The 23,916-nt window shown below is 42.2% G+C and overlaps 7 protein-coding genes across 7 annotated transcripts; all 7 read left to right on the plus strand.

The window, feature by feature from the left end:
* Positions 1–1,978: 1,978 nt before the first annotated feature.
* Positions 1,979–3,220, plus strand: LOC135469317 (serine-enriched protein-like). The gene has a single exon (XM_064747938.1). The coding sequence runs from the start codon at positions 1,979–1,981 to the stop codon at positions 3,218–3,220; it is 1,242 nt and encodes a 413-aa protein (XP_064604008.1).
* A 1,533-nt stretch (positions 3,221–4,753) lies between these two features.
* LOC135469320 (serine-enriched protein-like) lies at positions 4,754–5,995 on the plus strand. The gene has a single exon (XM_064747942.1). It carries the CDS (start codon positions 4,754–4,756, stop codon positions 5,993–5,995), a length of 1,242 nt encoding a protein of 413 aa, XP_064604012.1.
* A 1,533-nt stretch (positions 5,996–7,528) lies between these two features.
* Positions 7,529–8,770, plus strand: LOC135469322 (serine-enriched protein-like). The gene has a single exon (XM_064747943.1). It carries the CDS (start codon positions 7,529–7,531, stop codon positions 8,768–8,770), a length of 1,242 nt encoding a protein of 413 aa, XP_064604013.1.
* Positions 8,771–10,303: 1,533 nt separating this feature from the next.
* LOC135469324 (serine-enriched protein-like) lies at positions 10,304–11,545 on the plus strand. The gene has a single exon (XM_064747945.1). The coding sequence runs from the start codon at positions 10,304–10,306 to the stop codon at positions 11,543–11,545; it is 1,242 nt and encodes a 413-aa protein (XP_064604015.1).
* Positions 11,546–15,849: 4,304 nt separating this feature from the next.
* On the plus strand, positions 15,850–17,058 carry LOC135469326 (serine-enriched protein-like). Its single transcript, XM_064747948.1, has one exon. The coding sequence runs from the start codon at positions 15,850–15,852 to the stop codon at positions 17,056–17,058; it is 1,209 nt and encodes a 402-aa protein (XP_064604018.1).
* A 1,566-nt stretch (positions 17,059–18,624) lies between these two features.
* Positions 18,625–19,866, plus strand: LOC135469327 (serine-enriched protein-like). Its single transcript, XM_064747949.1, has one exon. It carries the CDS (start codon positions 18,625–18,627, stop codon positions 19,864–19,866), a length of 1,242 nt encoding a protein of 413 aa, XP_064604019.1.
* A 1,532-nt stretch (positions 19,867–21,398) lies between these two features.
* Positions 21,399–22,640, plus strand: LOC135469328 (serine-enriched protein-like). Its single transcript, XM_064747950.1, has one exon. It carries the CDS (start codon positions 21,399–21,401, stop codon positions 22,638–22,640), a length of 1,242 nt encoding a protein of 413 aa, XP_064604020.1.
* Positions 22,641–23,916: the final 1,276 nt, after the last annotated feature.

Here is a 23,916-nt window from a genome sequence, read left to right on the forward strand (position 1 = left end):
CACAACTACATGGATACCGTGCGATCAGCTCAAACTTCCTGGTTATGATGGTGACCTATAGGTGGTGTCACAACTACATGGATACAGTGCGATGGGCTCAAACTTCCTGGTTATGATGGTGACCTGTAGGAGGTGTCACAGCTACATGGATAGAGTGCGATCGGCTGAAACGTCATAATGTTGATCTGTCTACATATAAGTGGAAGTACACGATACATTTTACGGTTTGCGGAAAGTTGAGAGACTTTAGCAACTAATATTACTTGATTTGGTTAACAGTGCAAGGACCTGAAAATCCATGTAAACTTCATAGTCGGCTGTCTTTTGTTATCTTTTGGGACCAGAAGTGGTTATTCTGCGTAGGATACTTTAGAAATTTACGTTACATTTATAAATTTTAATGATTGAAAACTTATTTTTCGTCTGTAGCGTTGTCAAACAAATTTAAGAATTTGCATTGTGCATTTTAGTGTTCGATTATCATTCTACGTTTGTATAAACCTTCTATGCGAGAAGTTCCCATACATCGTACTGTTACCAATTCTTTATATCTACAGTTGTCAGGTGCCCGTATAAAACCCTTTATTGTTAAGGCTGTGGAATGGGCGGCAAATTCGAAATGACAACAACTTGCCACATTTCGAAGTTTAGATTGTTCATTGTGACTGCAGCATTGTTTACAGTGTGTCTGTCCACAATGCTGATTTCAAGCTTGAGCATTCAGTTAGAAACCGTGTGGACAACATTTTTCAAGTTGTACTTAGACTGTATAGTTAATGATGTACTGTGTAATCGTTCCAGCTCCCAGTGAGTTTGCACTGGTATAACTTGTTGACATTGAGGTTTTTTTTCACAACGTGTATATATACATCTTACCAATATCACGCTGTCCTATGGCAATTGGGTAAATAGAATGTTACAGATTGTTAAACATTTTCACTACCTGTATTGAGAGCCATAACAAACCTCTTTGAATATAATATTCAGCACTAAGTGTTATATCAAAACTGTAAAAAAAATGTGTACAGTTTCCTTGTATTTATTATATTGTAAATAAAATAAGAAGAAGCTTGAAGACTTTGAACACCTTCCATATTGCTCGAAGTAAACATTACCGGAGGCAAGTCTCCGTTATCAACAATAGTGAATTTAGTCGTTCCATCCGCTTCGATGGCCAAATTGTTAGGGCATCCGCGTCGAAGTCGGTAGGCTTGGGACCAAACCCCGGTCGAGTCAACACTGAGAGGCTAGAGCAAGGAAAGAGCACTGTCTGGCCGGTGACTGGGTGGTGTGTCATGTCTCATATCTTCGGCATCAGATGGTTTCGGTGGCCTAACACTTAGAGCGTCGGACCCAAAGTGGGGAGATCTGGGATCAAACCCGGGTCAAATGGTACTTGTTCCTGCCTTGCTTCTCGTTGAGCACTGAGACGCTTAAGCTAGGAAGCAGGACAAGTTGGCCCGGTGTCAATTTAATGCGACTTCTTCATTTTATAAGTAACATCTAATATAAAATTGGTTGCTTTGAAATCAGAGCTACTCTGTAAACTTGAAAACTTGTGACTGTCAGTTTAGACACACTTAACAAATTGTTGCTATTCATGTGATTATCACATCACATATATGTAGTTTTTGTTTGCAAGTTAATTTCTAGTGAGTGGTGATTAAGTCCTCAGTACTCTATTGTCTACCAATGATACGTAGAAATGGCTAACGGGAACCCCTGCACAGTTTACGTATAGGTTTGTGGAGCAAAAGAAAAAGAAACATCGCAGGCACTACCGTTTCACAGCACGAAGCCTATTACTGACGACAGAACTCTCAACCCTTGTCAGTGTGGCAGGCTTCACTCACGCCTGGCGTGAAAATCCAACTGCCCATAAATAACAGACGCAAAACATTCCAGGCTCAATTCTTGTAGTCGTTGGCTGAGAAACTCACATCATTTACCTCCAATCGTTACAAACTGCATTCCTGTCATGGATTCTGGGGTTTTCGTTCACTCTTGGAATGACGCTAATGTTGTGAGCATACAAGAGGACAGTGCTTCGGAAACTTCGTCTCTGGATTCGAGTATCCTGTTTAATGACCATCTGCTTCAAACCCCTGTTCGCATTCATGCAGACAGCATGGACAGTCTGAACGAGACCAGCACGCAGGCCAATGAACAACTGCTGATATTCAAGAATACCACCGGACTCCAAAATGACCTTCGCTCCATCCTTGATCTTCCTGACATTTGTGACATGGAATTCATCGTTGGCGAGAAAAAGGTACCAGTGTACGGCGTCAAAGCTATTATTGCTGCAAGGAATCAGGCGTTTTTTCATAAAATCCAGTATGATATGACCGTGGCAAGACGCCGTTCGAAGATGAAGAAGGCTGGACGCATGATGTCCCAGTTGAGGAAAATACGCAAACATCAAAGTAGGACAGAAACCTGGATCAATCGACTGAATGTTCCAATCGAGGACTTTGAGCCCGAGGCCTTCAGACCGCTGATAGTGTACCTGCACTGTGGCTGCCTGACTGTCAGTGGGGATACAGTGGTTGGTGTCATGAATGCAGCCGACACCTATGGTTTTGATCAAGTTCGAGAGGTATGCTTCACATTTGCCGAAAGTCTGATTACCAAAGAGTGTGTACTGCCTTTGCTAGTGTCAACTGAGAAATATTCCAGCTTCAAGATGTCGAAACTGCTTTTGTTGAAGATTATGGGCTTCGTAAGGGAGCATGCACAAGATGTTCTCCAGTCGCCTTGTTTCCCGCTAGTGCCACTACAAACGGCACTTCTTGTTCTTTCCCACAACGACCTGAATGCCACAGAGGATTCGAAATGTAAGTCGGCTTTAGCCTGGAGTCGCCATTATTGCCAGATGAACGAGAACCGATCTGTGCGAGTATCGATGGCAGCTTTCCTGCCATATATAGACTTTGCAGGTGTTGAAGACGATACTCTAAGAGAGATGTACTCGCTGGACGTAGTTGCTGAAGATGTGCTCGATTCGGCCCGACGCCATCAAGTACGCCCCCGAGTTGTTATCGGTCAGGATGCTCCTGCAAAGTTGTCCAGAAAGAAATCATTTCGAAGATCCACCAAACAACTGAGTGCTTTCATTCGGCGGAAGTGTGCGTCTGTAACGCAATCGCCAAACAACGCTGGAGACAGCAGGATTGCCAGCGTTTTAGGAGAAGCATCGCCTGGTAATGGGCGCCGTTAAACCATTCCTGTAACATCATGTTTACAGTGTCAGTGCTATTCTATTCAAATGTGAAATGCAGGAAACTTCGACGTCTTCATGCATTAATCCCTGTACATACATACATTCAATCTTGTTATGTAAATAAACCTAAAACATCAAATCTAACACAAACGGTTTATGTTTTTCCCTTTGCCGCACTTTTCAATCAACTGTTTGCGTCAGCGTCGGCGTATAGGCTTTGGCAGAGGTTTATTTCTGTAGGGCCTGTAAAAGAACACCTTTATTTTTATAACTTTGATACGGTAAATAGACAATCGGGTATGAGCGGAGCTTACTAGTTTTATTACAAATTTCAAACTAGAAAATGGGGAAAACAAATTAAGTAGACAGGGCTTCACTTTCCTCAAACGTTTGCAATTCTTAGATTTGGCTAAATTTCCATGGCCTTTAGCATTCCGGTGGTAAACAGCCAACACGGCTACTCAGCACCTTGTCCGTTTCAACGTACTAACTTCTAATCTAGCTGCCACGTACTTATAAAACAACAATGCCATAGGAAATTCCATAGCATTTTCAAGCGCAAATATGAGATTTATTTTATTCACCCACAGAGCCAATTCACTATTACACGCCATTGCATGTCGAGGAAAAATAATGAAATATTTTTGCACAAAGCCTGACAGTACATTACGCAAAGACTAAAATGCCCCAAAAGAATATAAAAACGCGATACAAACAATGAAGGGTGGAGTTTTTTATGACTTCACAGTAACACACTTCAGTTGACATATTTCTAATGTTTCATCCACAACTATCAATCTAATGTGAGAGACAAGAGCGTGGAGAGTAAAACCAGCCCACCAACAAGGGCGTGGTCGATAAATGCTAAATAAAACATAAAATGGTACAATTTAAATTTCCTACATGAATAATTCTTGATGTATCACTTTAGGTCATGTGTCCAAAGATAATAAAACCAAGTACAAATCTGACTTTCATTTTTCCCTGCTTTTGTTTGCCAGTTGATGAAGTCTTCCCACAGGTTTGAATCTTTCCGTCGTTTTATTAAGAAACATCTGATCCGAAACTGGCTGCTTTGAAATCAGAGCTACTCTGTAAACTTGAAAACTTGTGACTGTCAGTTTAGACACACTTAACAAATTGTTGCTATTCATGTGATTATCACATCACATATATGTAGTTTTTGTTTGCAAGTTAATTTCTAGTGAGTGGTGATTAAGTCCTCAGTACTCTATTGTCTACCAATGATACGTAGAAATGGCTAACGGGAACCCCTGCACAGTTTACGTATAGGTTTGTGGAGCAAAAGAAAAAGAAACATCGCAGGCACTACCGTTTCACAGCACGAAGCCTATTACTGACGACAGAACTCTCAACCCTTGTCAGTGTGGCAGGCTTCACTCACGCCTGGCGTGAAAATCCAACTGCCCATAAATAACAGACGCAAAACATTCCAGGCTCAATTCTTGTAGTCGTTGGCTGAGAAACTCACATCATTTACCTCCAATCGTTACAAACTGCATTCCTGTCATGGATTCTGGGGTTTTCGTTCACTCTTGGAATGACGCTAATGTTGTGAGCATACAAGAGGACAGTGCTTCGGAAACTTCGTCTCTGGGTTCGAGTATCCTGTTTAATGACCATCTGCTTCAAACCCCTGTTCGCATTCATGCAGACAGCATGGACAGTCTGAACGAGACCAGCACGCAGGCCAATGAACAACTGCTGATATTCAAGAATACCACCGGACTCCAAAATGACCTTCGCTCCATCCTTGATCTTCCTGACATTTGTGACATGGAATTCATCGTTGGCGAGAAAAAGGTACCAGTGTACGGCGTCAAAGCTATTATTGCTGCAAGGAATCAGGCGTTTTTTCATAAAATCCAGTATGATATGACCGTGGCAAGACGCCGTTCGAAGATGAAGAAGGCTGGACGCATGATGTCCCAGTTGAGGAAAATACGCAAACATCAAAGTAGGACAGAAACCTGGATCAATCGACTGAATGTTCCAATCGAGGACTTTGAGCCCGAGGCCTTCAGACCGCTGATAGTGTACCTGCACTGTGGCTGCCTGACTGTCAGTGGGGATACAGTGGTTGGTGTCATGAATGCAGCCGACACCTATGGTTTTGATCAAGTTCGAGAGGTATGCTTCACATTTGCCGAAAGTCTGATTACCAAAGAGTGTGTACTGCCTTTGCTAGTGTCAACTGAGAAATATTCCAGCTTCAAGATGTCGAAACTGCTTTTGTTGAAGATTATGGGCTTCGTAAGGGAGCATGCACAAGATGTTCTCCAGTCGCCTTGTTTCCCGCTAGTGCCACTACAAACGGCACTTCTTGTTCTTTCCCACAACGACCTGAATGCCACAGAGGATTCGAAATGTAAGTCGGCTTTAGCCTGGAGTCGCCATTATTGCCAGATGAACGAGAACCGATCTGTGCGAGTATCGATGGCAGCTTTCCTGCCATATATAGACTTTGCAGGTGTTGAAGACGATACTCTAAGAGAGATGTACTCGCTGGACGTAGTTGCTGAAGATGTGCTCGATTCGGCCCGACGCCATCAAGTACGCCCCCGAGTTGTTATCGGTCAGGATGCTCCTGCAAAGTTGTCCAGAAAGAAATCATTTCGAAGATCCACCAAACAACTGAGTGCTTTCATTCGGCGGAAGTGTGCGTCTGTAACGCAATCGCCAAACAACGCTGGAGACAGCAGGATTGCCAGCGTTTTAGGAGAAGCATCGCCTGGTAATGGGCGCCGTTAAACCATTCCTGTAACATCATGTTTACAGTGTCAGTGCTATTCTATTCAAATGTGAAATGCAGGAAACTTCGACGTCTTCATGCATTAATCCCTGTACATACATACATTCAATCTTGTTATGTAAATAAACCTAAAACATCAAATCTAACACAAACGGTTTATGTTTTTCCCTTTGCCGCACTTTTCATTCAACTGTTTGCGTCAGCGTCGGCGTATAGGCTTTGGCAGAGGTTTATTTCTGTAGGGCCTGTAAAAGAACACCTTTATTTTTATAACTTTGATACGGTAAATAGACAATCGGGTATGAGCGGAGCTTACTAGTTTTATTACAAATTTCAAACTAGAAAATGGGGAAAACAAATTAAGTAGACAGGGCTTCACTTTCCTCAAACGTTTGCAATTCTTAGATTTGGCTAAATTTCCATGGCCTTTAGCATTCCGGTGGTAAACAGCCAACACGGCTACTCAGCACCTTGTCCGTTTCAACGTATTAACTTCTAATCTAGCTGCCACGTACTTATAAAACAACAATGCCATAGGAAATTCCATAGCATTTTCAAGCGCAAATATGAGATTTATTTTATTCACCCACAGAGCCAATTCACTATTACACGCCATTGCATGTCGAGGAAAAATAATGAAATATTTTTGCACAAAGCCTGATAGTACATTACGCAAAGACTAAAATGCCCCAAAAGAATATAAAAACGCGATACAAACAATGAAGGGTGGAGTTTTTTATGACTTCACAGTAACACACTTCAGTTGACATATTTCTAATGTTTCATCCACAACTATCAATCTAATGTGAGAGACAAGAGCGTGGAGAGTAAAACCAGCCCACCAACAAGGGCGTGGTCGATAAATGCTAAATAAAACATAAAATGGTACAATTTAAATTTCCTACATGAATAATTCTTGATGTATCACTTTAGGTCATGTGTCCAAAGATAATAAAACCAAGTACAAATCTGACTTTCATTTTTCCCTGCTTTTGTTTGCCAGTTGATGAAGTCTTCCCACAGGTTTGAATCTTTCCGTCGTTTTATCAAGTAACATCTGATCCGAAACTGGCTGCTTTGAAATCAGAGCTACTCTGTAAACTTGAAAACTTGTGACTGTCAGTTTAGACACACTTAACAAATTGTTGCTATTCATGTGATTATCACATCACATATATGTAGTTTTTGTTTGCAAGTTAATTTCTAGTGAGTGGTGATTAAGTCCTCAGTACTCTATTGTCTACCAATGATACGTAGAAATGGCTAACGGGAACCCCTGCACAGTTTACGTATAGGTTTGTGGAGCAAAAGAAAAAGAAACATCGCAGGCACTACCGTTTCACAGCACGAAGCCTATTACTGACGACAGAACTCTCAACCCTTGTCAGTGTGGCAGGCTTCACTCACGCCTGGCGTGAAAATCCAACTGCCCATAAATAACAGACGCAAAACATTCCAGGCTCAATTCTTGTAGTCGTTGGCTGAGAAACTCACATCATTTACCTCCAATCGTTACAAACTGCATTCCTGTCATGGATTCTGGGGTTTTCGTTCACTCTTGGAATGACGCTAATGTTGTGAGCATACAAGAGGACAGTGCTTCGGAAACTTCGTCTCTGGGTTCGAGTATCCTGTTTAATGACCATCTGCTTCAAACCCCTGTTCGCATTCATGCAGACAGCATGGACAGTCTGAACGAGACCAGCACGCAGGCCAATGAACAACTGCTGATATTCAAGAATACCACCGGACTCCAAAATGACCTTCGCTCCATCCTTGATCTTCCTGACATTTGTGACATGGAATTCATCGTTGGCGAGAAAAAGGTACCAGTGTACGGCGTCAAAGCTATTATTGCTGCAAGGAATCAGGCGTTTTTTCATAAAATCCAGTATGATATGACCGTGGCAAGACGCCGTTCGAAGATGAAGAAGGCTGGACGCATGATGTCCCAGTTGAGGAAAATACGCAAACATCAAAGTAGGACAGAAACCTGGATCAATCGACTGAATGTTCCAATCGAGGACTTTGAGCCCGAGGCCTTCAGACCGCTGATAGTGTACCTGCACTGTGGCTGCCTGACTGTCAGTGGGGATACAGTGGTTGGTGTCATGAATGCAGCCGACACCTATGGTTTTGATCAAGTTCGAGAGGTATGCTTCACATTTGCCGAAAGTCTGATTACCAAAGAGTGTGTACTGCCTTTGCTAGTGTCAACTGAGAAATATTCCAGCTTCAAGATGTCGAAACTGCTTTTGTTGAAGATTATGGGCTTCGTAAGGGAGCATGCACAAGATGTTCTCCAGTCGCCTTGTTTCCCGCTAGTGCCACTACAAACGGCACTTCTTGTTCTTTCCCACAACGACCTGAATGCCACAGAGGATTCGAAATGTAAGTCGGCTTTAGCCTGGAGTCGCCATTATTGCCAGATGAACGAGAACCGATCTGTGCGAGTATCGATGGCAGCTTTCCTGCCATATATAGACTTTGCAGGTGTTGAAGACGATACTCTAAGAGAGATGTACTCGCTGGACGTAGTTGCTGAAGATGTGCTCGATTCGGCCCGACGCCATCAAGTACGCCCCCGAGTTGTTATCGGTCAGGATGCTCCTGCAAAGTTGTCCAGAAAGAAATCATTTCGAAGATCCACCAAACAACTGAGTGCTTTCATTCGGCGGAAGTGTGCGTCTGTAACGCAATCGCCAAACAACGCTGGAGACAGCAGGATTGCCAGCGTTTTAGGAGAAGCATCGCCTGGTAATGGGCGCCGTTAAACCATTCCTGTAACATCATGTTTACAGTGTCAGTGCTATTCTATTCAAATGTGAAATGCAGGAAACTTCGACGTCTTCATGCATTAATCCCTGTACATACATACATTCAATCTTGTTATGTAAATAAACCTAAAACATCAAATCTAACACAAACGGTTTATGTTTTTCCCTTTGCCGCACTTTTCAATCAACTGTTTGCGTCAGCGTCGGCGTATAGGCTTTGGCAGAGGTTTATTTCTGTAGGGCCTGTAAAAGAACACCTTTATTTTTATAACTTTGATACGGTAAATAGACAATCGGGTATGAGCGGAGCTTACTAGTTTTATTACAAATTTCAAACTAGAAAATGGGGAAAACAAATTAAGTAGACAGGGCTTCACTTTCCTCAAACGTTTGCAATTCTTAGATTTGGCTAAATTTCCATGGCCTTTAGCATTCCGGTGGTAAACAGCCAACACGGCTACTCAGCACCTTGTCCGTTTCAACGTACTAACTTCTAATCTAGCTGCCACGTACTTATAAAACAACAATGCCATAGGAAATTCCATAGCATTTTCAAGCGCAAATATGAGATTTATTTTATTCACCCACAGAGCCAATTCACTATTACACGCCATTGCATGTCGAGGAAAAATAATGAAATATTTTTGCACAAAGCCTGACAGTACATTACGCAAAGACTAAAATGCCCCAAAAGAATATAAAAACGCGATACAAACAATGAAGGGTGGAGTTTTTTATGACTTCACAGTAACACACTTCAGTTGACATATTTCTAATGTTTCATCCACAACTATCAATCTAATGTGAGAGACAAGAGCGTGGAGAGTAAAACCAGCCCACCAACAAGGGCGTGGTCGATAAATGCTAAATAAAACATAAAATGGTACAATTTAAATTTCCTACATGAATAATTCTTGATGTATCACTTTAGGTCATGTGTCCAAAGATAATAAAACCAAGTACAAATCTGACTTTCATTTTTCCCTGCTTTTGTTTGCCAGTTGATGAAGTCTTCCCACAGGTTTGAATCTTTCCGTCGTTTTATCAAGTAACATCTGATCCGAAACTGGCTGCTTTGAAATCAGAGCTACTCTGTAAACTTGAAAACTTGTGACTGTCAGTTTAGACACACTTAACAAATTGTTGCTATTCATGTGATTATCACATCACATATATGTAGTTTTTGTTTGCAAGTTAATTTCTAGTGAGTGGTGATTAAGTCCTCAGTACTCTATTGTCTACCAATGATACGTAGAAATGGCTAACGGGAACCCCTGCACAGTTTACGTATAGGTTTGTGGAGCAAAAGAAAAAGAAACATCGCAGGCACTACCGTTTCACAGCACGAAGCCTATTACTGACGACAGAACTCTCAACCCTTGTCAGTGTGGCAGGCTTCACTCACGCCTGGCGTGAAAATCCAACTGCCCATAAATAACAGACGCAAAACATTCCAGGCTCAATTCTTGTAGTCGTTGGCTGAGAAACTCACATCATTTACCTCCAATCGTTACAAACTGCATTCCTGTCATGGATTCTGGGGTTTTCGTTCACTCTTGGAATGACGCTAATGTTGTCAGCATACAAGAGGACAGTGCTTCGGAAACTTCGTCTCTGGGTTCGAGTATCCTGTTTAATGACCATCTGCTTCAAACCCCTGTTCGCATTCATGCAGACAGCATGGACAGTCTGAACGAGACCAGCACGCAGGCCAATGAACAACTGCTGATATTCAAGAATACCACCGGACTCCAAAATGACCTTCGCTCCATCCTTGATCTTCCTGACATTTGTGACATGGAATTCATCGTTGGCGAGAAAAAGGTACCAGTGTACGGCGTCAAAGCTATTATTGCTGCAAGGAATCAGGCGTTTTTTCATAAAATCCAGTATGATATGACCGTGGCAAGACGCCGTTCGAAGATGAAGAAGGCTGGACGCATGATGTCCCAGTTGAGGAAAATACGCAAACATCAAAGTAGGACAGAAACCTGGATCAATCGACTGAATGTTCCAATCGAGGACTTTGAGCCCGAGGCCTTCAGACCGCTGATAGTGTACCTGCACTGTGGCTGCCTGACTGTCAGTGGGGATACAGTGGTTGGTGTCATGAATGCAGCCGACACCTATGGTTTTGATCAAGTTCGAGAGGTATGCTTCACATTTGCCGAAAGTCTGATTACCAAAGAGTGTGTACTGCCTTTGCTAGTGTCAACTGAGAAATATTCCAGCTTCAAGATGTCGAAACTGCTTTTGTTGAAGATTATGGGCTTCGTAAGGGAGCATGCACAAGATGTTCTCCAGTCGCCTTGTTTCCCGCTAGTGCCACTACAAACGGCACTTCTTGTTCTTTCCCACAACGACCTGAATGCCACAGAGGATTCGAAATGTAAGTCGGCTTTAGCCTGGAGTCGCCATTATTGCCAGATGAACGAGAACCGATCTGTGCGAGTATCGATGGCAGCTTTCCTGCCATATATAGACTTTGCAGGTGTTGAAGACGATACTCTAAGAGAGATGTACTCGCTGGACGTAGTTGCTGAAGATGTGCTCGATTCGGCCCGACGCCATCAAGTACGCCCCCGAGTTGTTATCGGTCAGGATGCTCCTGCAAAGTTGTCCAGAAAGAAATCATTTCGAAGATCCACCAAACAACTGAGTGCTTTCATTCGGCGGAAGTGTGCGTCTGTAACGCAATCGCCAAACAACGCTGGAGACAGCAGGATTGCCAGCGTTTTAGGAGAAGCATCGCCTGGTAATGGGCGCCGTTAAACCATTCCTGTAACATCATGTTTACAGTGTCAGTGCTATTCTATTCAAATGTGAAATGCAGGAAACTTCGACGTCTTCATGCATTAATCCCTGTACATACATACATTCAATCTTGTTATGTAAATAAACCTAAAACATCAAATCTAACACAAACGGTTTATGTTTTTCCCTTTGCCGCACTTTTCAATCAACTGTTTGCGTCAGCGTCGGCGTATAGGCTTTGGCAGAGGTTTATTTCTGTAGGGCCTGTAAAAGAGCACCTTTATTTTTATAACTTTGATACGGTAAATAGACAATCGGGTATGAGCGGAGCTTACTAGTTTTATTACAAATTTCAAACTAGAAAATGGGGAAAACAAATTAAGTAGACAGGGCTTCACTTTCCTCAAACGTTTGCAATTCTTAGATTTGGCTAAATTTCCATGGCCTTTAGCATTCCGGTGGTAAACAGCCAACACGGCTACTCAGCACCTTGTCCGTTTCAACGTACTAACTTCTAATCTAGCTGCCACGTACTTATAAAACAACAATGCCATAGGAAATTCCATAGCATTTTCAAGCGCAAATATGAGATTTATTTTATTCACCCACAGAGCCAATTCACTATTACACGCCATTGCATGTCGAGGAAAAATAATGAAATATTTTTGCACAAAGCCTGACAGTACATTACGCAAAGACTAAAATGCCCCAAAAGAATATAAAAACGCGATACAAACAATGAAGGGTGGAGTTTTTTATGACTTCACAGTAACACACTTCAGTTGACATATTTCTAATGTTTCATCCACAACTATCAATCTAATGTGAGAGACAAGAGCGTGGAGAGTAAAACCAGCCCACCAACAAGGGCGTGGTCGATAAATGCTAAATAAAACATAAAATGGTACAATTTAAATTTCCTACATGAATAATTCTTGATGTATCACTTTAGGTCATGTGTCCAAAGATAATAAAACCAAGTACAAATCTGACTTTCATTTTTCCCTGCTTTTGTTTGCCAGTTGATGAAGTCTTCCCACAGGTTTGAATCTTTCCGTCGTTTTATCAAGTAACATCTGATCCGAAACTGGCTGCTTTGAAATCAGAGCTACTCTGTAAACTTGAAAACTTGTGACTGTCAGTTTAGACACACTTAACAAATTGTTGCTATTCATGTGATTATCACATCACATATATGTAGTTTTTGTTTGCAAGTTAATTTCTAGTGAGTGGTGATTAAGTCCTCAGTACTCTATTGTCTACCAATGATACGTAGAAATGGCTAACGGGAACCCCTGCACAGTTTACGTATAGGTTTGTGGAGCAAAAGAAAAAGAAACATCGCAGGCACTACCGTTTCACAGCACGAAGCCTATTACTGACGACAGAACTCTCAACCCTTGTCAGTGTGGCAGGCTTCACTCACGCCTGGCGTGAAAATCCAACTGCCCATAAATAACAGACGCAAAACATTCCAGGCTCAACTCTTGTAGTCGTTGGCTGAGAAACTCACATCATTTACCTCCAATCGTTACAAACTGCATTCCTGTCATGGATTCTGGGGTTTTCGTTCACTCTTGGAATGACGCTAATGTTGTGAGCATACAAGAGGACAGTGCTTCGGAAACTTCGTCTCTGGGTTCGAGTATCCTGTTTAATGACCATCTGCTTCAAACCCCTGTTCGCATTCATGCAGACAGCATGGACAGTCTGAACGAGACCAGCACGCAGGCCAATGAACAACTGCTGATATTCAAGAATACCACCGGACTCCAAAATGACCTTCGCTCCATCCTTGATCTTCCTTACATTTGTGACATGGAATTCATCGTTGGCGAGAAAAAGGTACCAGTGTACGGCGTCAAAGCTATTATTGCTGCAAGGAATCAGGCGTTTTTTCATAAAATCCAGTATGATATGACCGTGGCAAGACGCCGTTCGAAGATGAAGAAGGCTGGACGCATGATGTCCCAGTTGAGGAAAATACGCAAACATCAAAGTAGGACAGAAACCTGGATCAATCGACTGAATGTTCCAATCGAGGACTTTGAGCCGAGGCCTCAGACCGCTGATAGTGTACCTGCACTGTGGCTGCCTGACTGTCAGTGGGGATACAGTGGTTGGTGTCATGAATGCAGCCGACACCTATGGTTTTGATCAAGTTCGAGAGGTATGCTTCACATTTGCCGAAAGTCTGATTACCAAAGAGTGTGTACTGCCTTTGCTAGTGTCAACTGAGAAATATTCCAGCTTCAAGATGTCGAAACTGCTTTTGTTGAAGATTATGGGCTTCGTAAGGGAGCATGCACAAGATGTTCTCCAGTCGCCTTGTTTCCCGCTAGTGCCACTACAAACGGCACTTCTTGTTCTTTCCCACAACGACCTGAATGCCACAGAGGATTCGAAATGTAAGTCGGCTTTAGCCTGGAGTCGCCATATTGCCAGATGAACGAGAACCGATCTGTGCGAGTATCGATGGCAGCTTTCCTGCCATATATAGACTTTGCAGGTGTTGAAGACGATACTCTAAGAGAGATGTACTCGCTGGACGTAGTTGCTGAAGATGTGCTCGATTCGGCCGACGCCATCAAGTACGCCCCCGAGTTGTTATCGGTCAGGATGCTCCTGCAAAGTTGTCAGGAAGAATCATTTCGAAGATCCACCAAACAACTGAGTGCTTTCATTCGGCGGAAGTGTGCGTCTGTAACGCAATCGCCAAACAACGCTGGAGACAGCAGGATTGCCAGCGTTTTAGGAGAAGCATCGCCTGGTAATGGGCGCCGTTAAACCATTCCTGTAACATCATGTTTACAGTGTCAGTGCTATTCTATTCAAATGTGAAATGCAGGAAACTTCGACGTCTTCATGCATTAATCCCTGTACATACATACATTCAATCTTGTTATGAAATAAACCTAAAACATCAAATCTAACACAAACGGTTTATGTTTTTTCCCTTTGCCGCACTTTTTCATTCAACTGTTTGCGTCAGCGTCGCGGCGTATAGGCTTTGGCAGAGGTTTATTTCTGTAGGGCCTGTAAAAGAACACCTTTATTTTTATAACTTTGATACGGTAAATAGACAATCGGGTATGAGCGGAGCTTACTAGTTTTATTACAAATTTCAAACTAGAAAATGGGGAAAACAAATTAAGTAGACAGGGCTTCACTTTCCTCAAACGTTTGCAATTCTTAGATTTGGCTAAATTTCCATGGCCTTTAGCATTCCGGTGGTAAACAGCCAACACGGCTACTCAGCACCTTGTCCGTTTCAACGTATTAACTTCTAATCTAGCTGCCACGTACTTATAAAACAACAATGCCATAGGAAATTCCATAGCATTTTCAAGCGCAAATATGAGATTTATTTTATTCACCCACAGAGCCAATTCACTATTACACGCCATTGCATGTCGAGGAAAAATAATGAAATATTTTTGCACAAAGCCTGATAGTACATTACGCAAAGACTAAAATGCCCCAAAAGAATATAAAAACGCGATACAAACAATGAAGGGTGGAGTTTTTTATGACTTCACAGTAACACACTTAAGTTGACATATTTCTAATGTTTCATCCACAACTATCAATCTAATGTGAGAGACAAGAGCGTGGAGAGTAAAACCAGCCCACCAACAAGGGCGTGGTCGATAAATGCTAAATAAAACATAAAATGGTACAATTTAAATTTCCTACATGAATAATTCTTGATGTATCACTTTAGGTCATGTGTCCAAAGATAATAAAACCAAGTACAAATCTGACTTTCATTTTTCCCTGCTTTTGTTTGCCAGTTGATGAAGTCTCCCACAGGTTTGAATCTTTCCGTCGTTTTATCAAGTAACATCTGATCCGAAACTGGCTGCTTTGAAATCAGAGCTACTCTGTAAACTTGAAAACTTGTGACTGTCAGTTTAGACACACTTAACAAATTGTTGCTATTCATGTGATTATCACATCACATATATGTAGTTTTTGTTTGCAAGTTAATTTCTAGTGAGTGGTGATTAAGTCCTCAGTACTCTATTGTCTACCAATGATACGTAGAAATGACTAACGGGAACCCCTGCACAGTTTACGTATAGGTTTGTGGAGCAAAAGAAAAAGAAACATCCCAGGCACTACCGTTTCACAGCACGAAGCCTATTACTGACGACAGAACTCTCATCCCTTGTCAGTGTGGCAGGCTTCACTCACGCCTGGCGTGAAAATCCAACTGCCCATAAATAACAGACGCAAAACATTCCAGGCTCAATTCTTGTAGTCGTTGGCTGAGAAACTCACATCATTTACCTCCAATCGTTACAAACTGCATTCCTGTCATGGATTCTGGGGTTTTCGTTCACTCTTGGAATGACGCTAATGTTGTGAGCATACAAGAGGACAGTGCTTCGGAAACTTCGTCTCTGGGTTCGAGTATCCTGTTTAATGATCATCTGCTTCAAACCCCTGTTCGCATTCATGCAGACAGCATGGACAGTCTGAACGAGACCAGCACGCAGGCAAATGAACAACTGCTGATATTCAAGAATACCACCGGACTCCAAAATGACCTTCGCTCCATCCTTGATCTTCCTGACATTTGTGACATGGAATTCATCGTTGGCGAGAAAAAGGTACCAGTGTACGGCGTCAAAGCTATTATTGCTGCAAGGAATCAGGCGTTTTTTCATAAAATCCAGTATGATATGACCGTGGCAAGACGCCGTTCGAAGATGAAGAAGGCTGGACGCATGATGTCCCAGTTTAGGAAAATACGCAAACATCAAAGTAGGACAGAAACCTGGATCAATCGACTGAATGTTCCAATCGAGGACTTTGAGCCCGAGGCCTTCAGACCGCTGATAGTGTACCTTCACTGTGGCTGCCTGACTGTCAGTGGGGATACAGTGGTTGGTGTCATGAATGCAGCCGACACCTATGGTTTTGATCAAGTTCGAGAGGTATGCTTCACATTTGCCGAAAGTCTGATTACCAAAGATTGTGTACTGCCTTTGCTAGTGTCAACTGAGAAATATTCCAGCTTCAAGATGTCGAAACTGCTTTTGTTGAAGATTATGGGCTTCGTAAGGGAGCATGCACAAGATGTTCTCCAGTCGCCTTGTTTCCCGCTAGTGCCACTACAAACGGCACTTCTTGTTCTTTCCCACAACGACCTGAATGCCACAGAGGATTCGAAATGTAAGTCGGCTTTAGCCTGGAGTCGCCATTATTGCCAGATGAACGAGAACCGATCTGTGCGAGTATCGATGGCAGCTTTCCTGCCATATATAGACTTTGCAGGTGTTGAAGACGATACTCTAAGAGAGATGTACTCGCTGGACGTAGTTGCTGAAGATGTGCTCGATTCGGCCCGACGCCATCAAGTACGCCCCCGAGTTGTTATCCGTCAGGATGCTCCTGCAAAGTTGTCCAGAAAGAAATCATTTCGAAGATCCACCAAACAACTGAGTGCTTTCATTCGGCGGAAGTGTGCGTCTGTAACGCAATCGCCAAACAACGCTGGAGACAGCAGGATTGCCAGCGTTTGAGGAGAAGCATCGCCTGGTAATGGGCGCCGTTAAACCATTCCTGTAACATCATGTTTACAGTGTCAGTGCTATTCTATTCAAATGTGAAATGCAGGAAACTTCGACGTCTTCATGCAATTAATCCCTGTACATACATACATTCAATCTTGTTATGTAAATAAACCTAAAACATCAAATCTAACACAAACGGTTTATGTTTTTCCCTTTGCCGCACTTTTCAATCAACTGTTTGCGTCAGCGTCGGCGTATAGGCTTTGGCAGAGGTTTATTTCTGTAGGGCCTGTAAAAGAACACCTTTATTTTTATAACTTTGATACGGTAAATAGACAATCGGGTATGAGCGGGAGCTTACTAGTTTTATTACAAATTTCAAACTAGAAAATGGGGAAAACAAATTAAGTAGACAGGGCTTCACTTTCCTCAAACGTTTGCAATTCTTAGATTTGGCTAAATTTCCATGGCCTTTAGCATTCCGGTGGTAAACAGCCAACACGGCTACTCAGCACCTTGTCCGTTTCAACGTACTAACTTCTAATCTAGCTGCCCTACTTATAAAACAACAATGCCATAGGAAATTCCATAGCATTTTCAAGCGCAAATATGAGATTTATTTTATTCACCCACAGAGCCAATTCACTATTACACGCCATTGCATGTCGAGGAAAAATAATGAAATATTTTTGCACAAAGCCTGATAGTACATTACGCAAAGACTAAAATGCCCCAAAAGAATATAAAAACGCGATACAAACAATGAAGGGTGGAGTTTTTTATGACTTCACAGTAACACACTTCAGTTGACATATTTCTAATGTTTCATCCACAACTATCAATCTAATGTGAGAGACAAGAGCGTGGAGAGTAAAACCAGCCCACCAACAAGGGCGTGGTCGATAAATGCTAAATAAAACATAAAATGGTACAATTTAAATTTCCTACATGAATAATTCTTGATGTATCACTTTAGGTCATGTGTCCAAAGATAATAAAACCAAGTACAAATCTGACTTTCATTTTTCCCTGCTTTTGTTTGCCAGTTGATGAAGTCTTCCCACAGGTTTGAATCTTTCCGTCGTTTTATTAAGAAACATCTGATCCGAAACTGGCTGCTTTGAAATCAGAGCTACTCTGTAAACTTGAAAACTTGTGACTGTCAGTTTAGACACACTTAACAAATTGTTGCTATTCATGTGATTATCACATCACATATATGTAGTTTTTGTTTGCAAGTTAATTTCTAGTGAGTGGTGATTAAGTCCTCAGTACTCTATTGTCTACCAATGATACGTAGAAATGGCTAACGGGAACCCCTGCACAGTTTACGTATAGGTTTGTGGAGCAAAAGAAAAAGAAACATCGCAGGCACTACCGTTTCACAGCACGAAGCCTATTACTGACGACAGAACTCTCAACCCTTGTCAGTGTGGCAGGCTTCACTCACGCCTGGCGTGAAAATCCAACTGCCCATAAATAACAGACGCAAAACATTCCAGGCTCAATTCTTGTAGTCGTTGGCTGAGAAACTCACATCATTTACCTCCAATCGTTACAAACTGCATTCCTGTCATGGATTCTGGGGTTTTCGTTCACTCTTGGAATGACGCTAATGTTGTCAGCATACAAGAGGACAGTGCTTCGGAAACTTCGTCTCTGGGTTCGAGTATCCTGTTTAATGACCATCTGCTTCAAACCCCTGTTCGCATTCATGCAGACAGCATGGACAGTCTGAACGAGACCAGCACGCAGGCCAATGAACAACTGCTGATATTCAAGAATACCACCGGACTCCAAAATGACCTTCGCTCCATCCTTGATCTTCCTGACATTTGTGACATGGAATTCATCGTTGGCGAGAAAAAGGTACCAGTGTACGGCGTCAAAGCTATTATTGCTGCAAGGAATCAGGCGTTTTTTCATAAAATCCAGTATGATATGACCGTGGCAAGACGCCGTTCGAAGATGAAGAAGGCTGGACGCATGATGTCCCAGTTGAGGAAAATACGCAAACATCAAAGTAGGACAGAAACCTGGATCAATCGACTGAATGTTCCAATCGAGGACTTTGAGCCAGAGGCCTTCAGACCGCTGATAGTGTACCTTCACTGTGGCTGCCTGACTGTCAGTGGGGATACAGTGGTTGGTGTCATGAATGCAGCCGACACCTATGGTTTTGATCAAGTTCGAGAGGTATGCTTCACATTTGCCGAAAGTCTGATTACCAAAGAGTGTGTACTGCCTTTGCTAGTGTCAACTGAGAAATATTCCAGCTTCAAGATGTCGAAACTGCTTTTGTTGAAGATTATGGGCTTCGTAAGGGAGCATGCACAAGATGTTCTCCAGTCGCCTTGTTTCCCGCTAGTGCCACTACAAACGGCACTTCTTGTTCTTTCCCACAACGACCTGAATGCCACAGAGGATTCGAAATGTAAGTCGGCTTTAGCCTGGAGTCGCCATTATTGCCAGATGAACGAGAACCGATCTGTGCGAGTATCGATGGCAGCTTTCCTGCCATATATAGACTTTGCAGGTGTTGAAGACGATACTCTAAGAGAGATGTACTCGCTGGACGTAGTTGCTGAAGATGTGCTCGATTCGGCCCGACGCCATCAAGTACGCCCCCGAGTTGTTATCGGTCAGGATGCTCCTGCAAAGTTGTCCAGAAAGAAATCATTTCGAAGGTCCACCAAACAACTGAGTGCTTTCATTCGGCGGAAGTGTGCGTCTGTAACGCAATCGCCAAACAACGCTGGAGACAGCAGGATTGCCAGCGTTTTAGGAGAAGCATCGCCTGGTAATGGGCGCCGTTAAACCATTCCTGTAACATCATGTTTACAGTGTCAGTGCTATTCTATTCAAATGTGAAATGCAGGAAACTTCGACGTCTTCATGCATTAATCCCTGTACATACATACATTCAATCTTGTTATGTAAATAAACCTAAAACATCAAATCTAACACAAACGGTTTATGTTTTTCCCTTTGCCGCACTTTTCATTCAACTGTTTGCGTCAGCGTCGGCGTATAGGCTTTGGCAGAGGTTTATTTCTGTAGGGCCTGTAAAAGAACACCTTTATTTTTATAACTTTGATACGGTAAATAGACAATCGGGTATGAGCGGAGCTTACTAGTTTTATTACAAATTTCAAACTAGAAAATGGGGAAAACAAATTAAGTAGACAGGGCTTCACTTTCCTCAAACGTTTGCAATTCTTAGATTTGGCTAAATTTCCATGGCCTTTAGCATTCCGGTGGTAAACAGCCAACACGGCTACTCAGCACCTTGTCCGTTTCAACGTACTAACTTCTAATCTAGCTGCCACGTACTTATAAAACAACAATGCCATAGGAAATTCCATAGCATTTTCAAGCGCAAATATGAGATTTATTTTATTCACCCACAGAGCCAATTCACTATTACACGCCATTGCATGTCGAGGAAAAATAATGAAATATTTTTGCACAAAGCCTGATAGTACATTACGCAAAGACTAAAATGCCCCAAAAGAATATAAAAACGCGATACAAACAATGAAGGGTGGAGTTTTTTATGACTTCACAGTAACACACTTAAGTTGACATATTTCTAATGTTTCATCCACAACTATCAATCTAATGTGAGAGACAAGAGCGTGGAGAGTAAAACCAGCCCACCAACAAGGGCGTGGTCGATAAATGCTAAATAAAACATAAAATGGTACAATTTAAATTTCCTACATGAATAATTCTTGATGTATCACTTTAGGTCATGTGTCCAAAGATAATAAAACCAAGTACAAATCTGACTTTCATTTTTCCCTGCTTTTGTTTGCCAGTTGATGAAGTCTCCCACAGGTTTGAATCTTTCCGTCGTTTTATCAAGTAACATCTGATCCGAAACTGGCTGCTTTGAAATCAGAGCTACTCTGTAAACTTGAAAACTTGTGACTGTCAGTTTAGACACACTTAACAAATTGTTGCTATTCATGTGATTATCACATCACATATATGTAGTTTTTGTTTGCAAGTTAATTTCTAGTGAGTGGTGATTAAGTCCTCAGTACTCTATTGTCTACCAATGATACGTAGAAATGACTAACGGGAACCCCTGCACAGTTTACGTATAGGTTTGTGGAGCAAAAGAAAAAGAAACATCGCAGGCACTACCGTTTCACAGCACGAAGCCTATTACTGACGACAGAACTCTCATCCCTTGTCAGTGTGGCAGGCTTCACTCACGCCTGGCGTGAAAATCCAACTGCCCATAAATAACAGACGCAAAACATTCCAGGCTCAATTCTTGTAGTCGTTGGCTGAGAAACTCACATCATTTACCTCCAATCGTTACAAACTGCATTCCTGTCATGGATTCTGGGGTTTTCGTTCACTCTTGGAATGACGCTAATGTTGTCAGCATACAAGAGGACAGTGCTTCGGAAACTTCGTCTCTGGGTTCGAGTATCCTGTTTAATGATCATCTGCTTCAAACCCCTGTTCGCATTCATGCAGACAGCATGGACAGTCTGAACGAGACCAGCACGCAGGCAAATGAACAACTGCTGATATTCAAGAATACCACCGGACTCCAAAATGACCTTCGCTCCATCCTTGATCTTCCTGACATTTGTGACATGGAATTCATCGTTGGCGAGAAAAAGGTACCAGTGTACGGCGTCAAAGCTATTATTGCTGCAAGGAATCAGGCGTTTTTTCATAAAATCCAGTATGATATGACCGTGGCAAGACGCCGTTCGAAGATGAAGAAGGCTCGACGCATGATGTCCCAGTTTAGGAAAATACGCAAACATCAAAGTAGGACAGAAACCTGGATCAATCGACTGAATGTTCCAATCGAGGACTTTGAGCCCGAGGCCTTCAGACCGCTGATAGTGTACCTTCACTGTGGCTGCCTGACTGTCAGTGGGGATACAGTGGTTGGTGTCATGAATGCAGCCGACACCTATGGTTTTGATCAAGTTCGAGAGGTATGCTTCACATTTGCCGAAAGTCTGATTACCAAAGATTGTGTACTGCCTTTGCTAGTGTCAACTGAGAAATATTCCAGCTTCAAGATGTCGAAACTGCTTTTGTTGAAGATTATGGGCTTCGTAAGGGAGCATGCACAAGATGTTCTCCAGTCGCCTTGTTTCCCGCTAGTGCCACTACAAACGGCACTTCTTGTTCTTTCCCACAACGACCTGAATGCCACAGAGGATTCGAAATGTAAGTCGGCTTTAGCCTGGAGTCGCCATTATTGCCAGATGAACGAGAACCGATCTGTGCGAGTATCGATGGCAGCTTTCCTGCCATATATAGACTTTGCAGGTGTTGAAGACGATACTCTAAGAGAGATGTACTCGCTGGACGTAGTTGCTGAAGATGTGCTCGATTCGGCCCGACGCCATCAAGTACGCCCCCGAGTTGTTATCGGTCAGGATGCTCCTGCAAAGTTGTCCAGAAAGAAATCATTTCGAAGATCCACCAAACAACTGAGTGCTTTCATTCGGCGGAAGTGTGCGTCTGTAACGCAATCGCCAAACAACGCTGGAGACAGCAGGATTGCCAGCGTTTTAGGAGAAGCATCGCCTGGTAATGGGCGCCGTTAAACCATTCCTGTAACATCATGTTTACAGTGTCAGTGCTATTCTATTCAAATGTGAAATGCAGGAAACTTCGACGTCTTCATGCATTAATCCCTGTACATACATACATTCAATCTTGTTATGTAAATAAACCTAAAACATCAAATCTAACACAAACGGTTTATGTTTTTCCCTTTGCCGCACTTTTCAATCAACTGTTTGCGTCAGCGTCGGCGTATAGGCTTTGGCAGAGGTTTATTTCTGTAGGGCCTGTAAAAGAACACCTTTATTTTTATAACTTTGATACGGTAAATAGACAATCGGGTATGAGCGGAGCTTACTAGTTTTATTACAAATTTCAAACTAGAAAATGGGGAAAACAAATTAAGTAGACAGGGCTTCACTTTCCTCAAACGTTTGCAATTCTTAGATTTGGCTAAATTTCCATGGCCTTTAGCATTCCGGTGGTAAACAGCCAACACGGCTACTCAGCACCTTGTCCGTTTCAACGTACTAACTTCTAATCTAGCTGCCACGTACTTATAAAACAACAATGCCATAGGAAATTCCATAGCATTTTCAAGCGCAAATATGAGATTTATTTTATTCACCCACAGAGCCAATTCACTATTACACGCCATTGCATGTCGAGAAAAAATAATGAAATATTTTTGCACAAAGCCTGACAGTACATTACGCAAAGACTAAAATGCCCCAAAAGAATATAAAAACGCGATACAAACAATGAAGGGTGGAGTTTTTTATGACTTCACAGTAACACACTTCAGTTGACTTATTTCTAATGTTTCATCCACAACTATCAATCTAATGTGAGAGACAAGAGCGTGGAGAGTAAAACCAGCCCACCAACAAGGGCGTGGTCGATAAATGCTAAATAAAATATAAAATGGTACAATTTAAATTTCCTACATGAATAATTCTTGATGTATCACTTTAGGTCATGTGTCCAAAGATAATAAAACCAAGTACAAATCTGACTTTCATTTTTCCCTGCTTTTGTTTGCCAGTTGATGAAGTCTTCCCACAGGTTTGAATCTTTCCGTCGTTTTATTAAGAAACATCTGATCCGAAACTGGCTGCTTTGAAATCAGAGCTACTCTGTAAACTTGAAAACTTGTGACTGTCAGTTTAGACACACTTAACAAATTGTTGCTATTCATGTGATTATCACATCACATATATGTAGTTTTTGTTTGCAAGTTAATTTCTAGTGAGTGGTGATTAAGTCCTCAGTACTCTATTGTCTACCAATGATACGTAGAAATGGCTAACGGGAACC

Source organism: Liolophura sinensis, chromosome 6 (assembly GCF_032854445.1).
Source record: "Liolophura sinensis isolate JHLJ2023 chromosome 6, CUHK_Ljap_v2, whole genome shotgun sequence".
Lineage (NCBI taxonomy): Eukaryota > Metazoa > Mollusca > Polyplacophora > Chitonida > Chitonidae > Liolophura > Liolophura sinensis.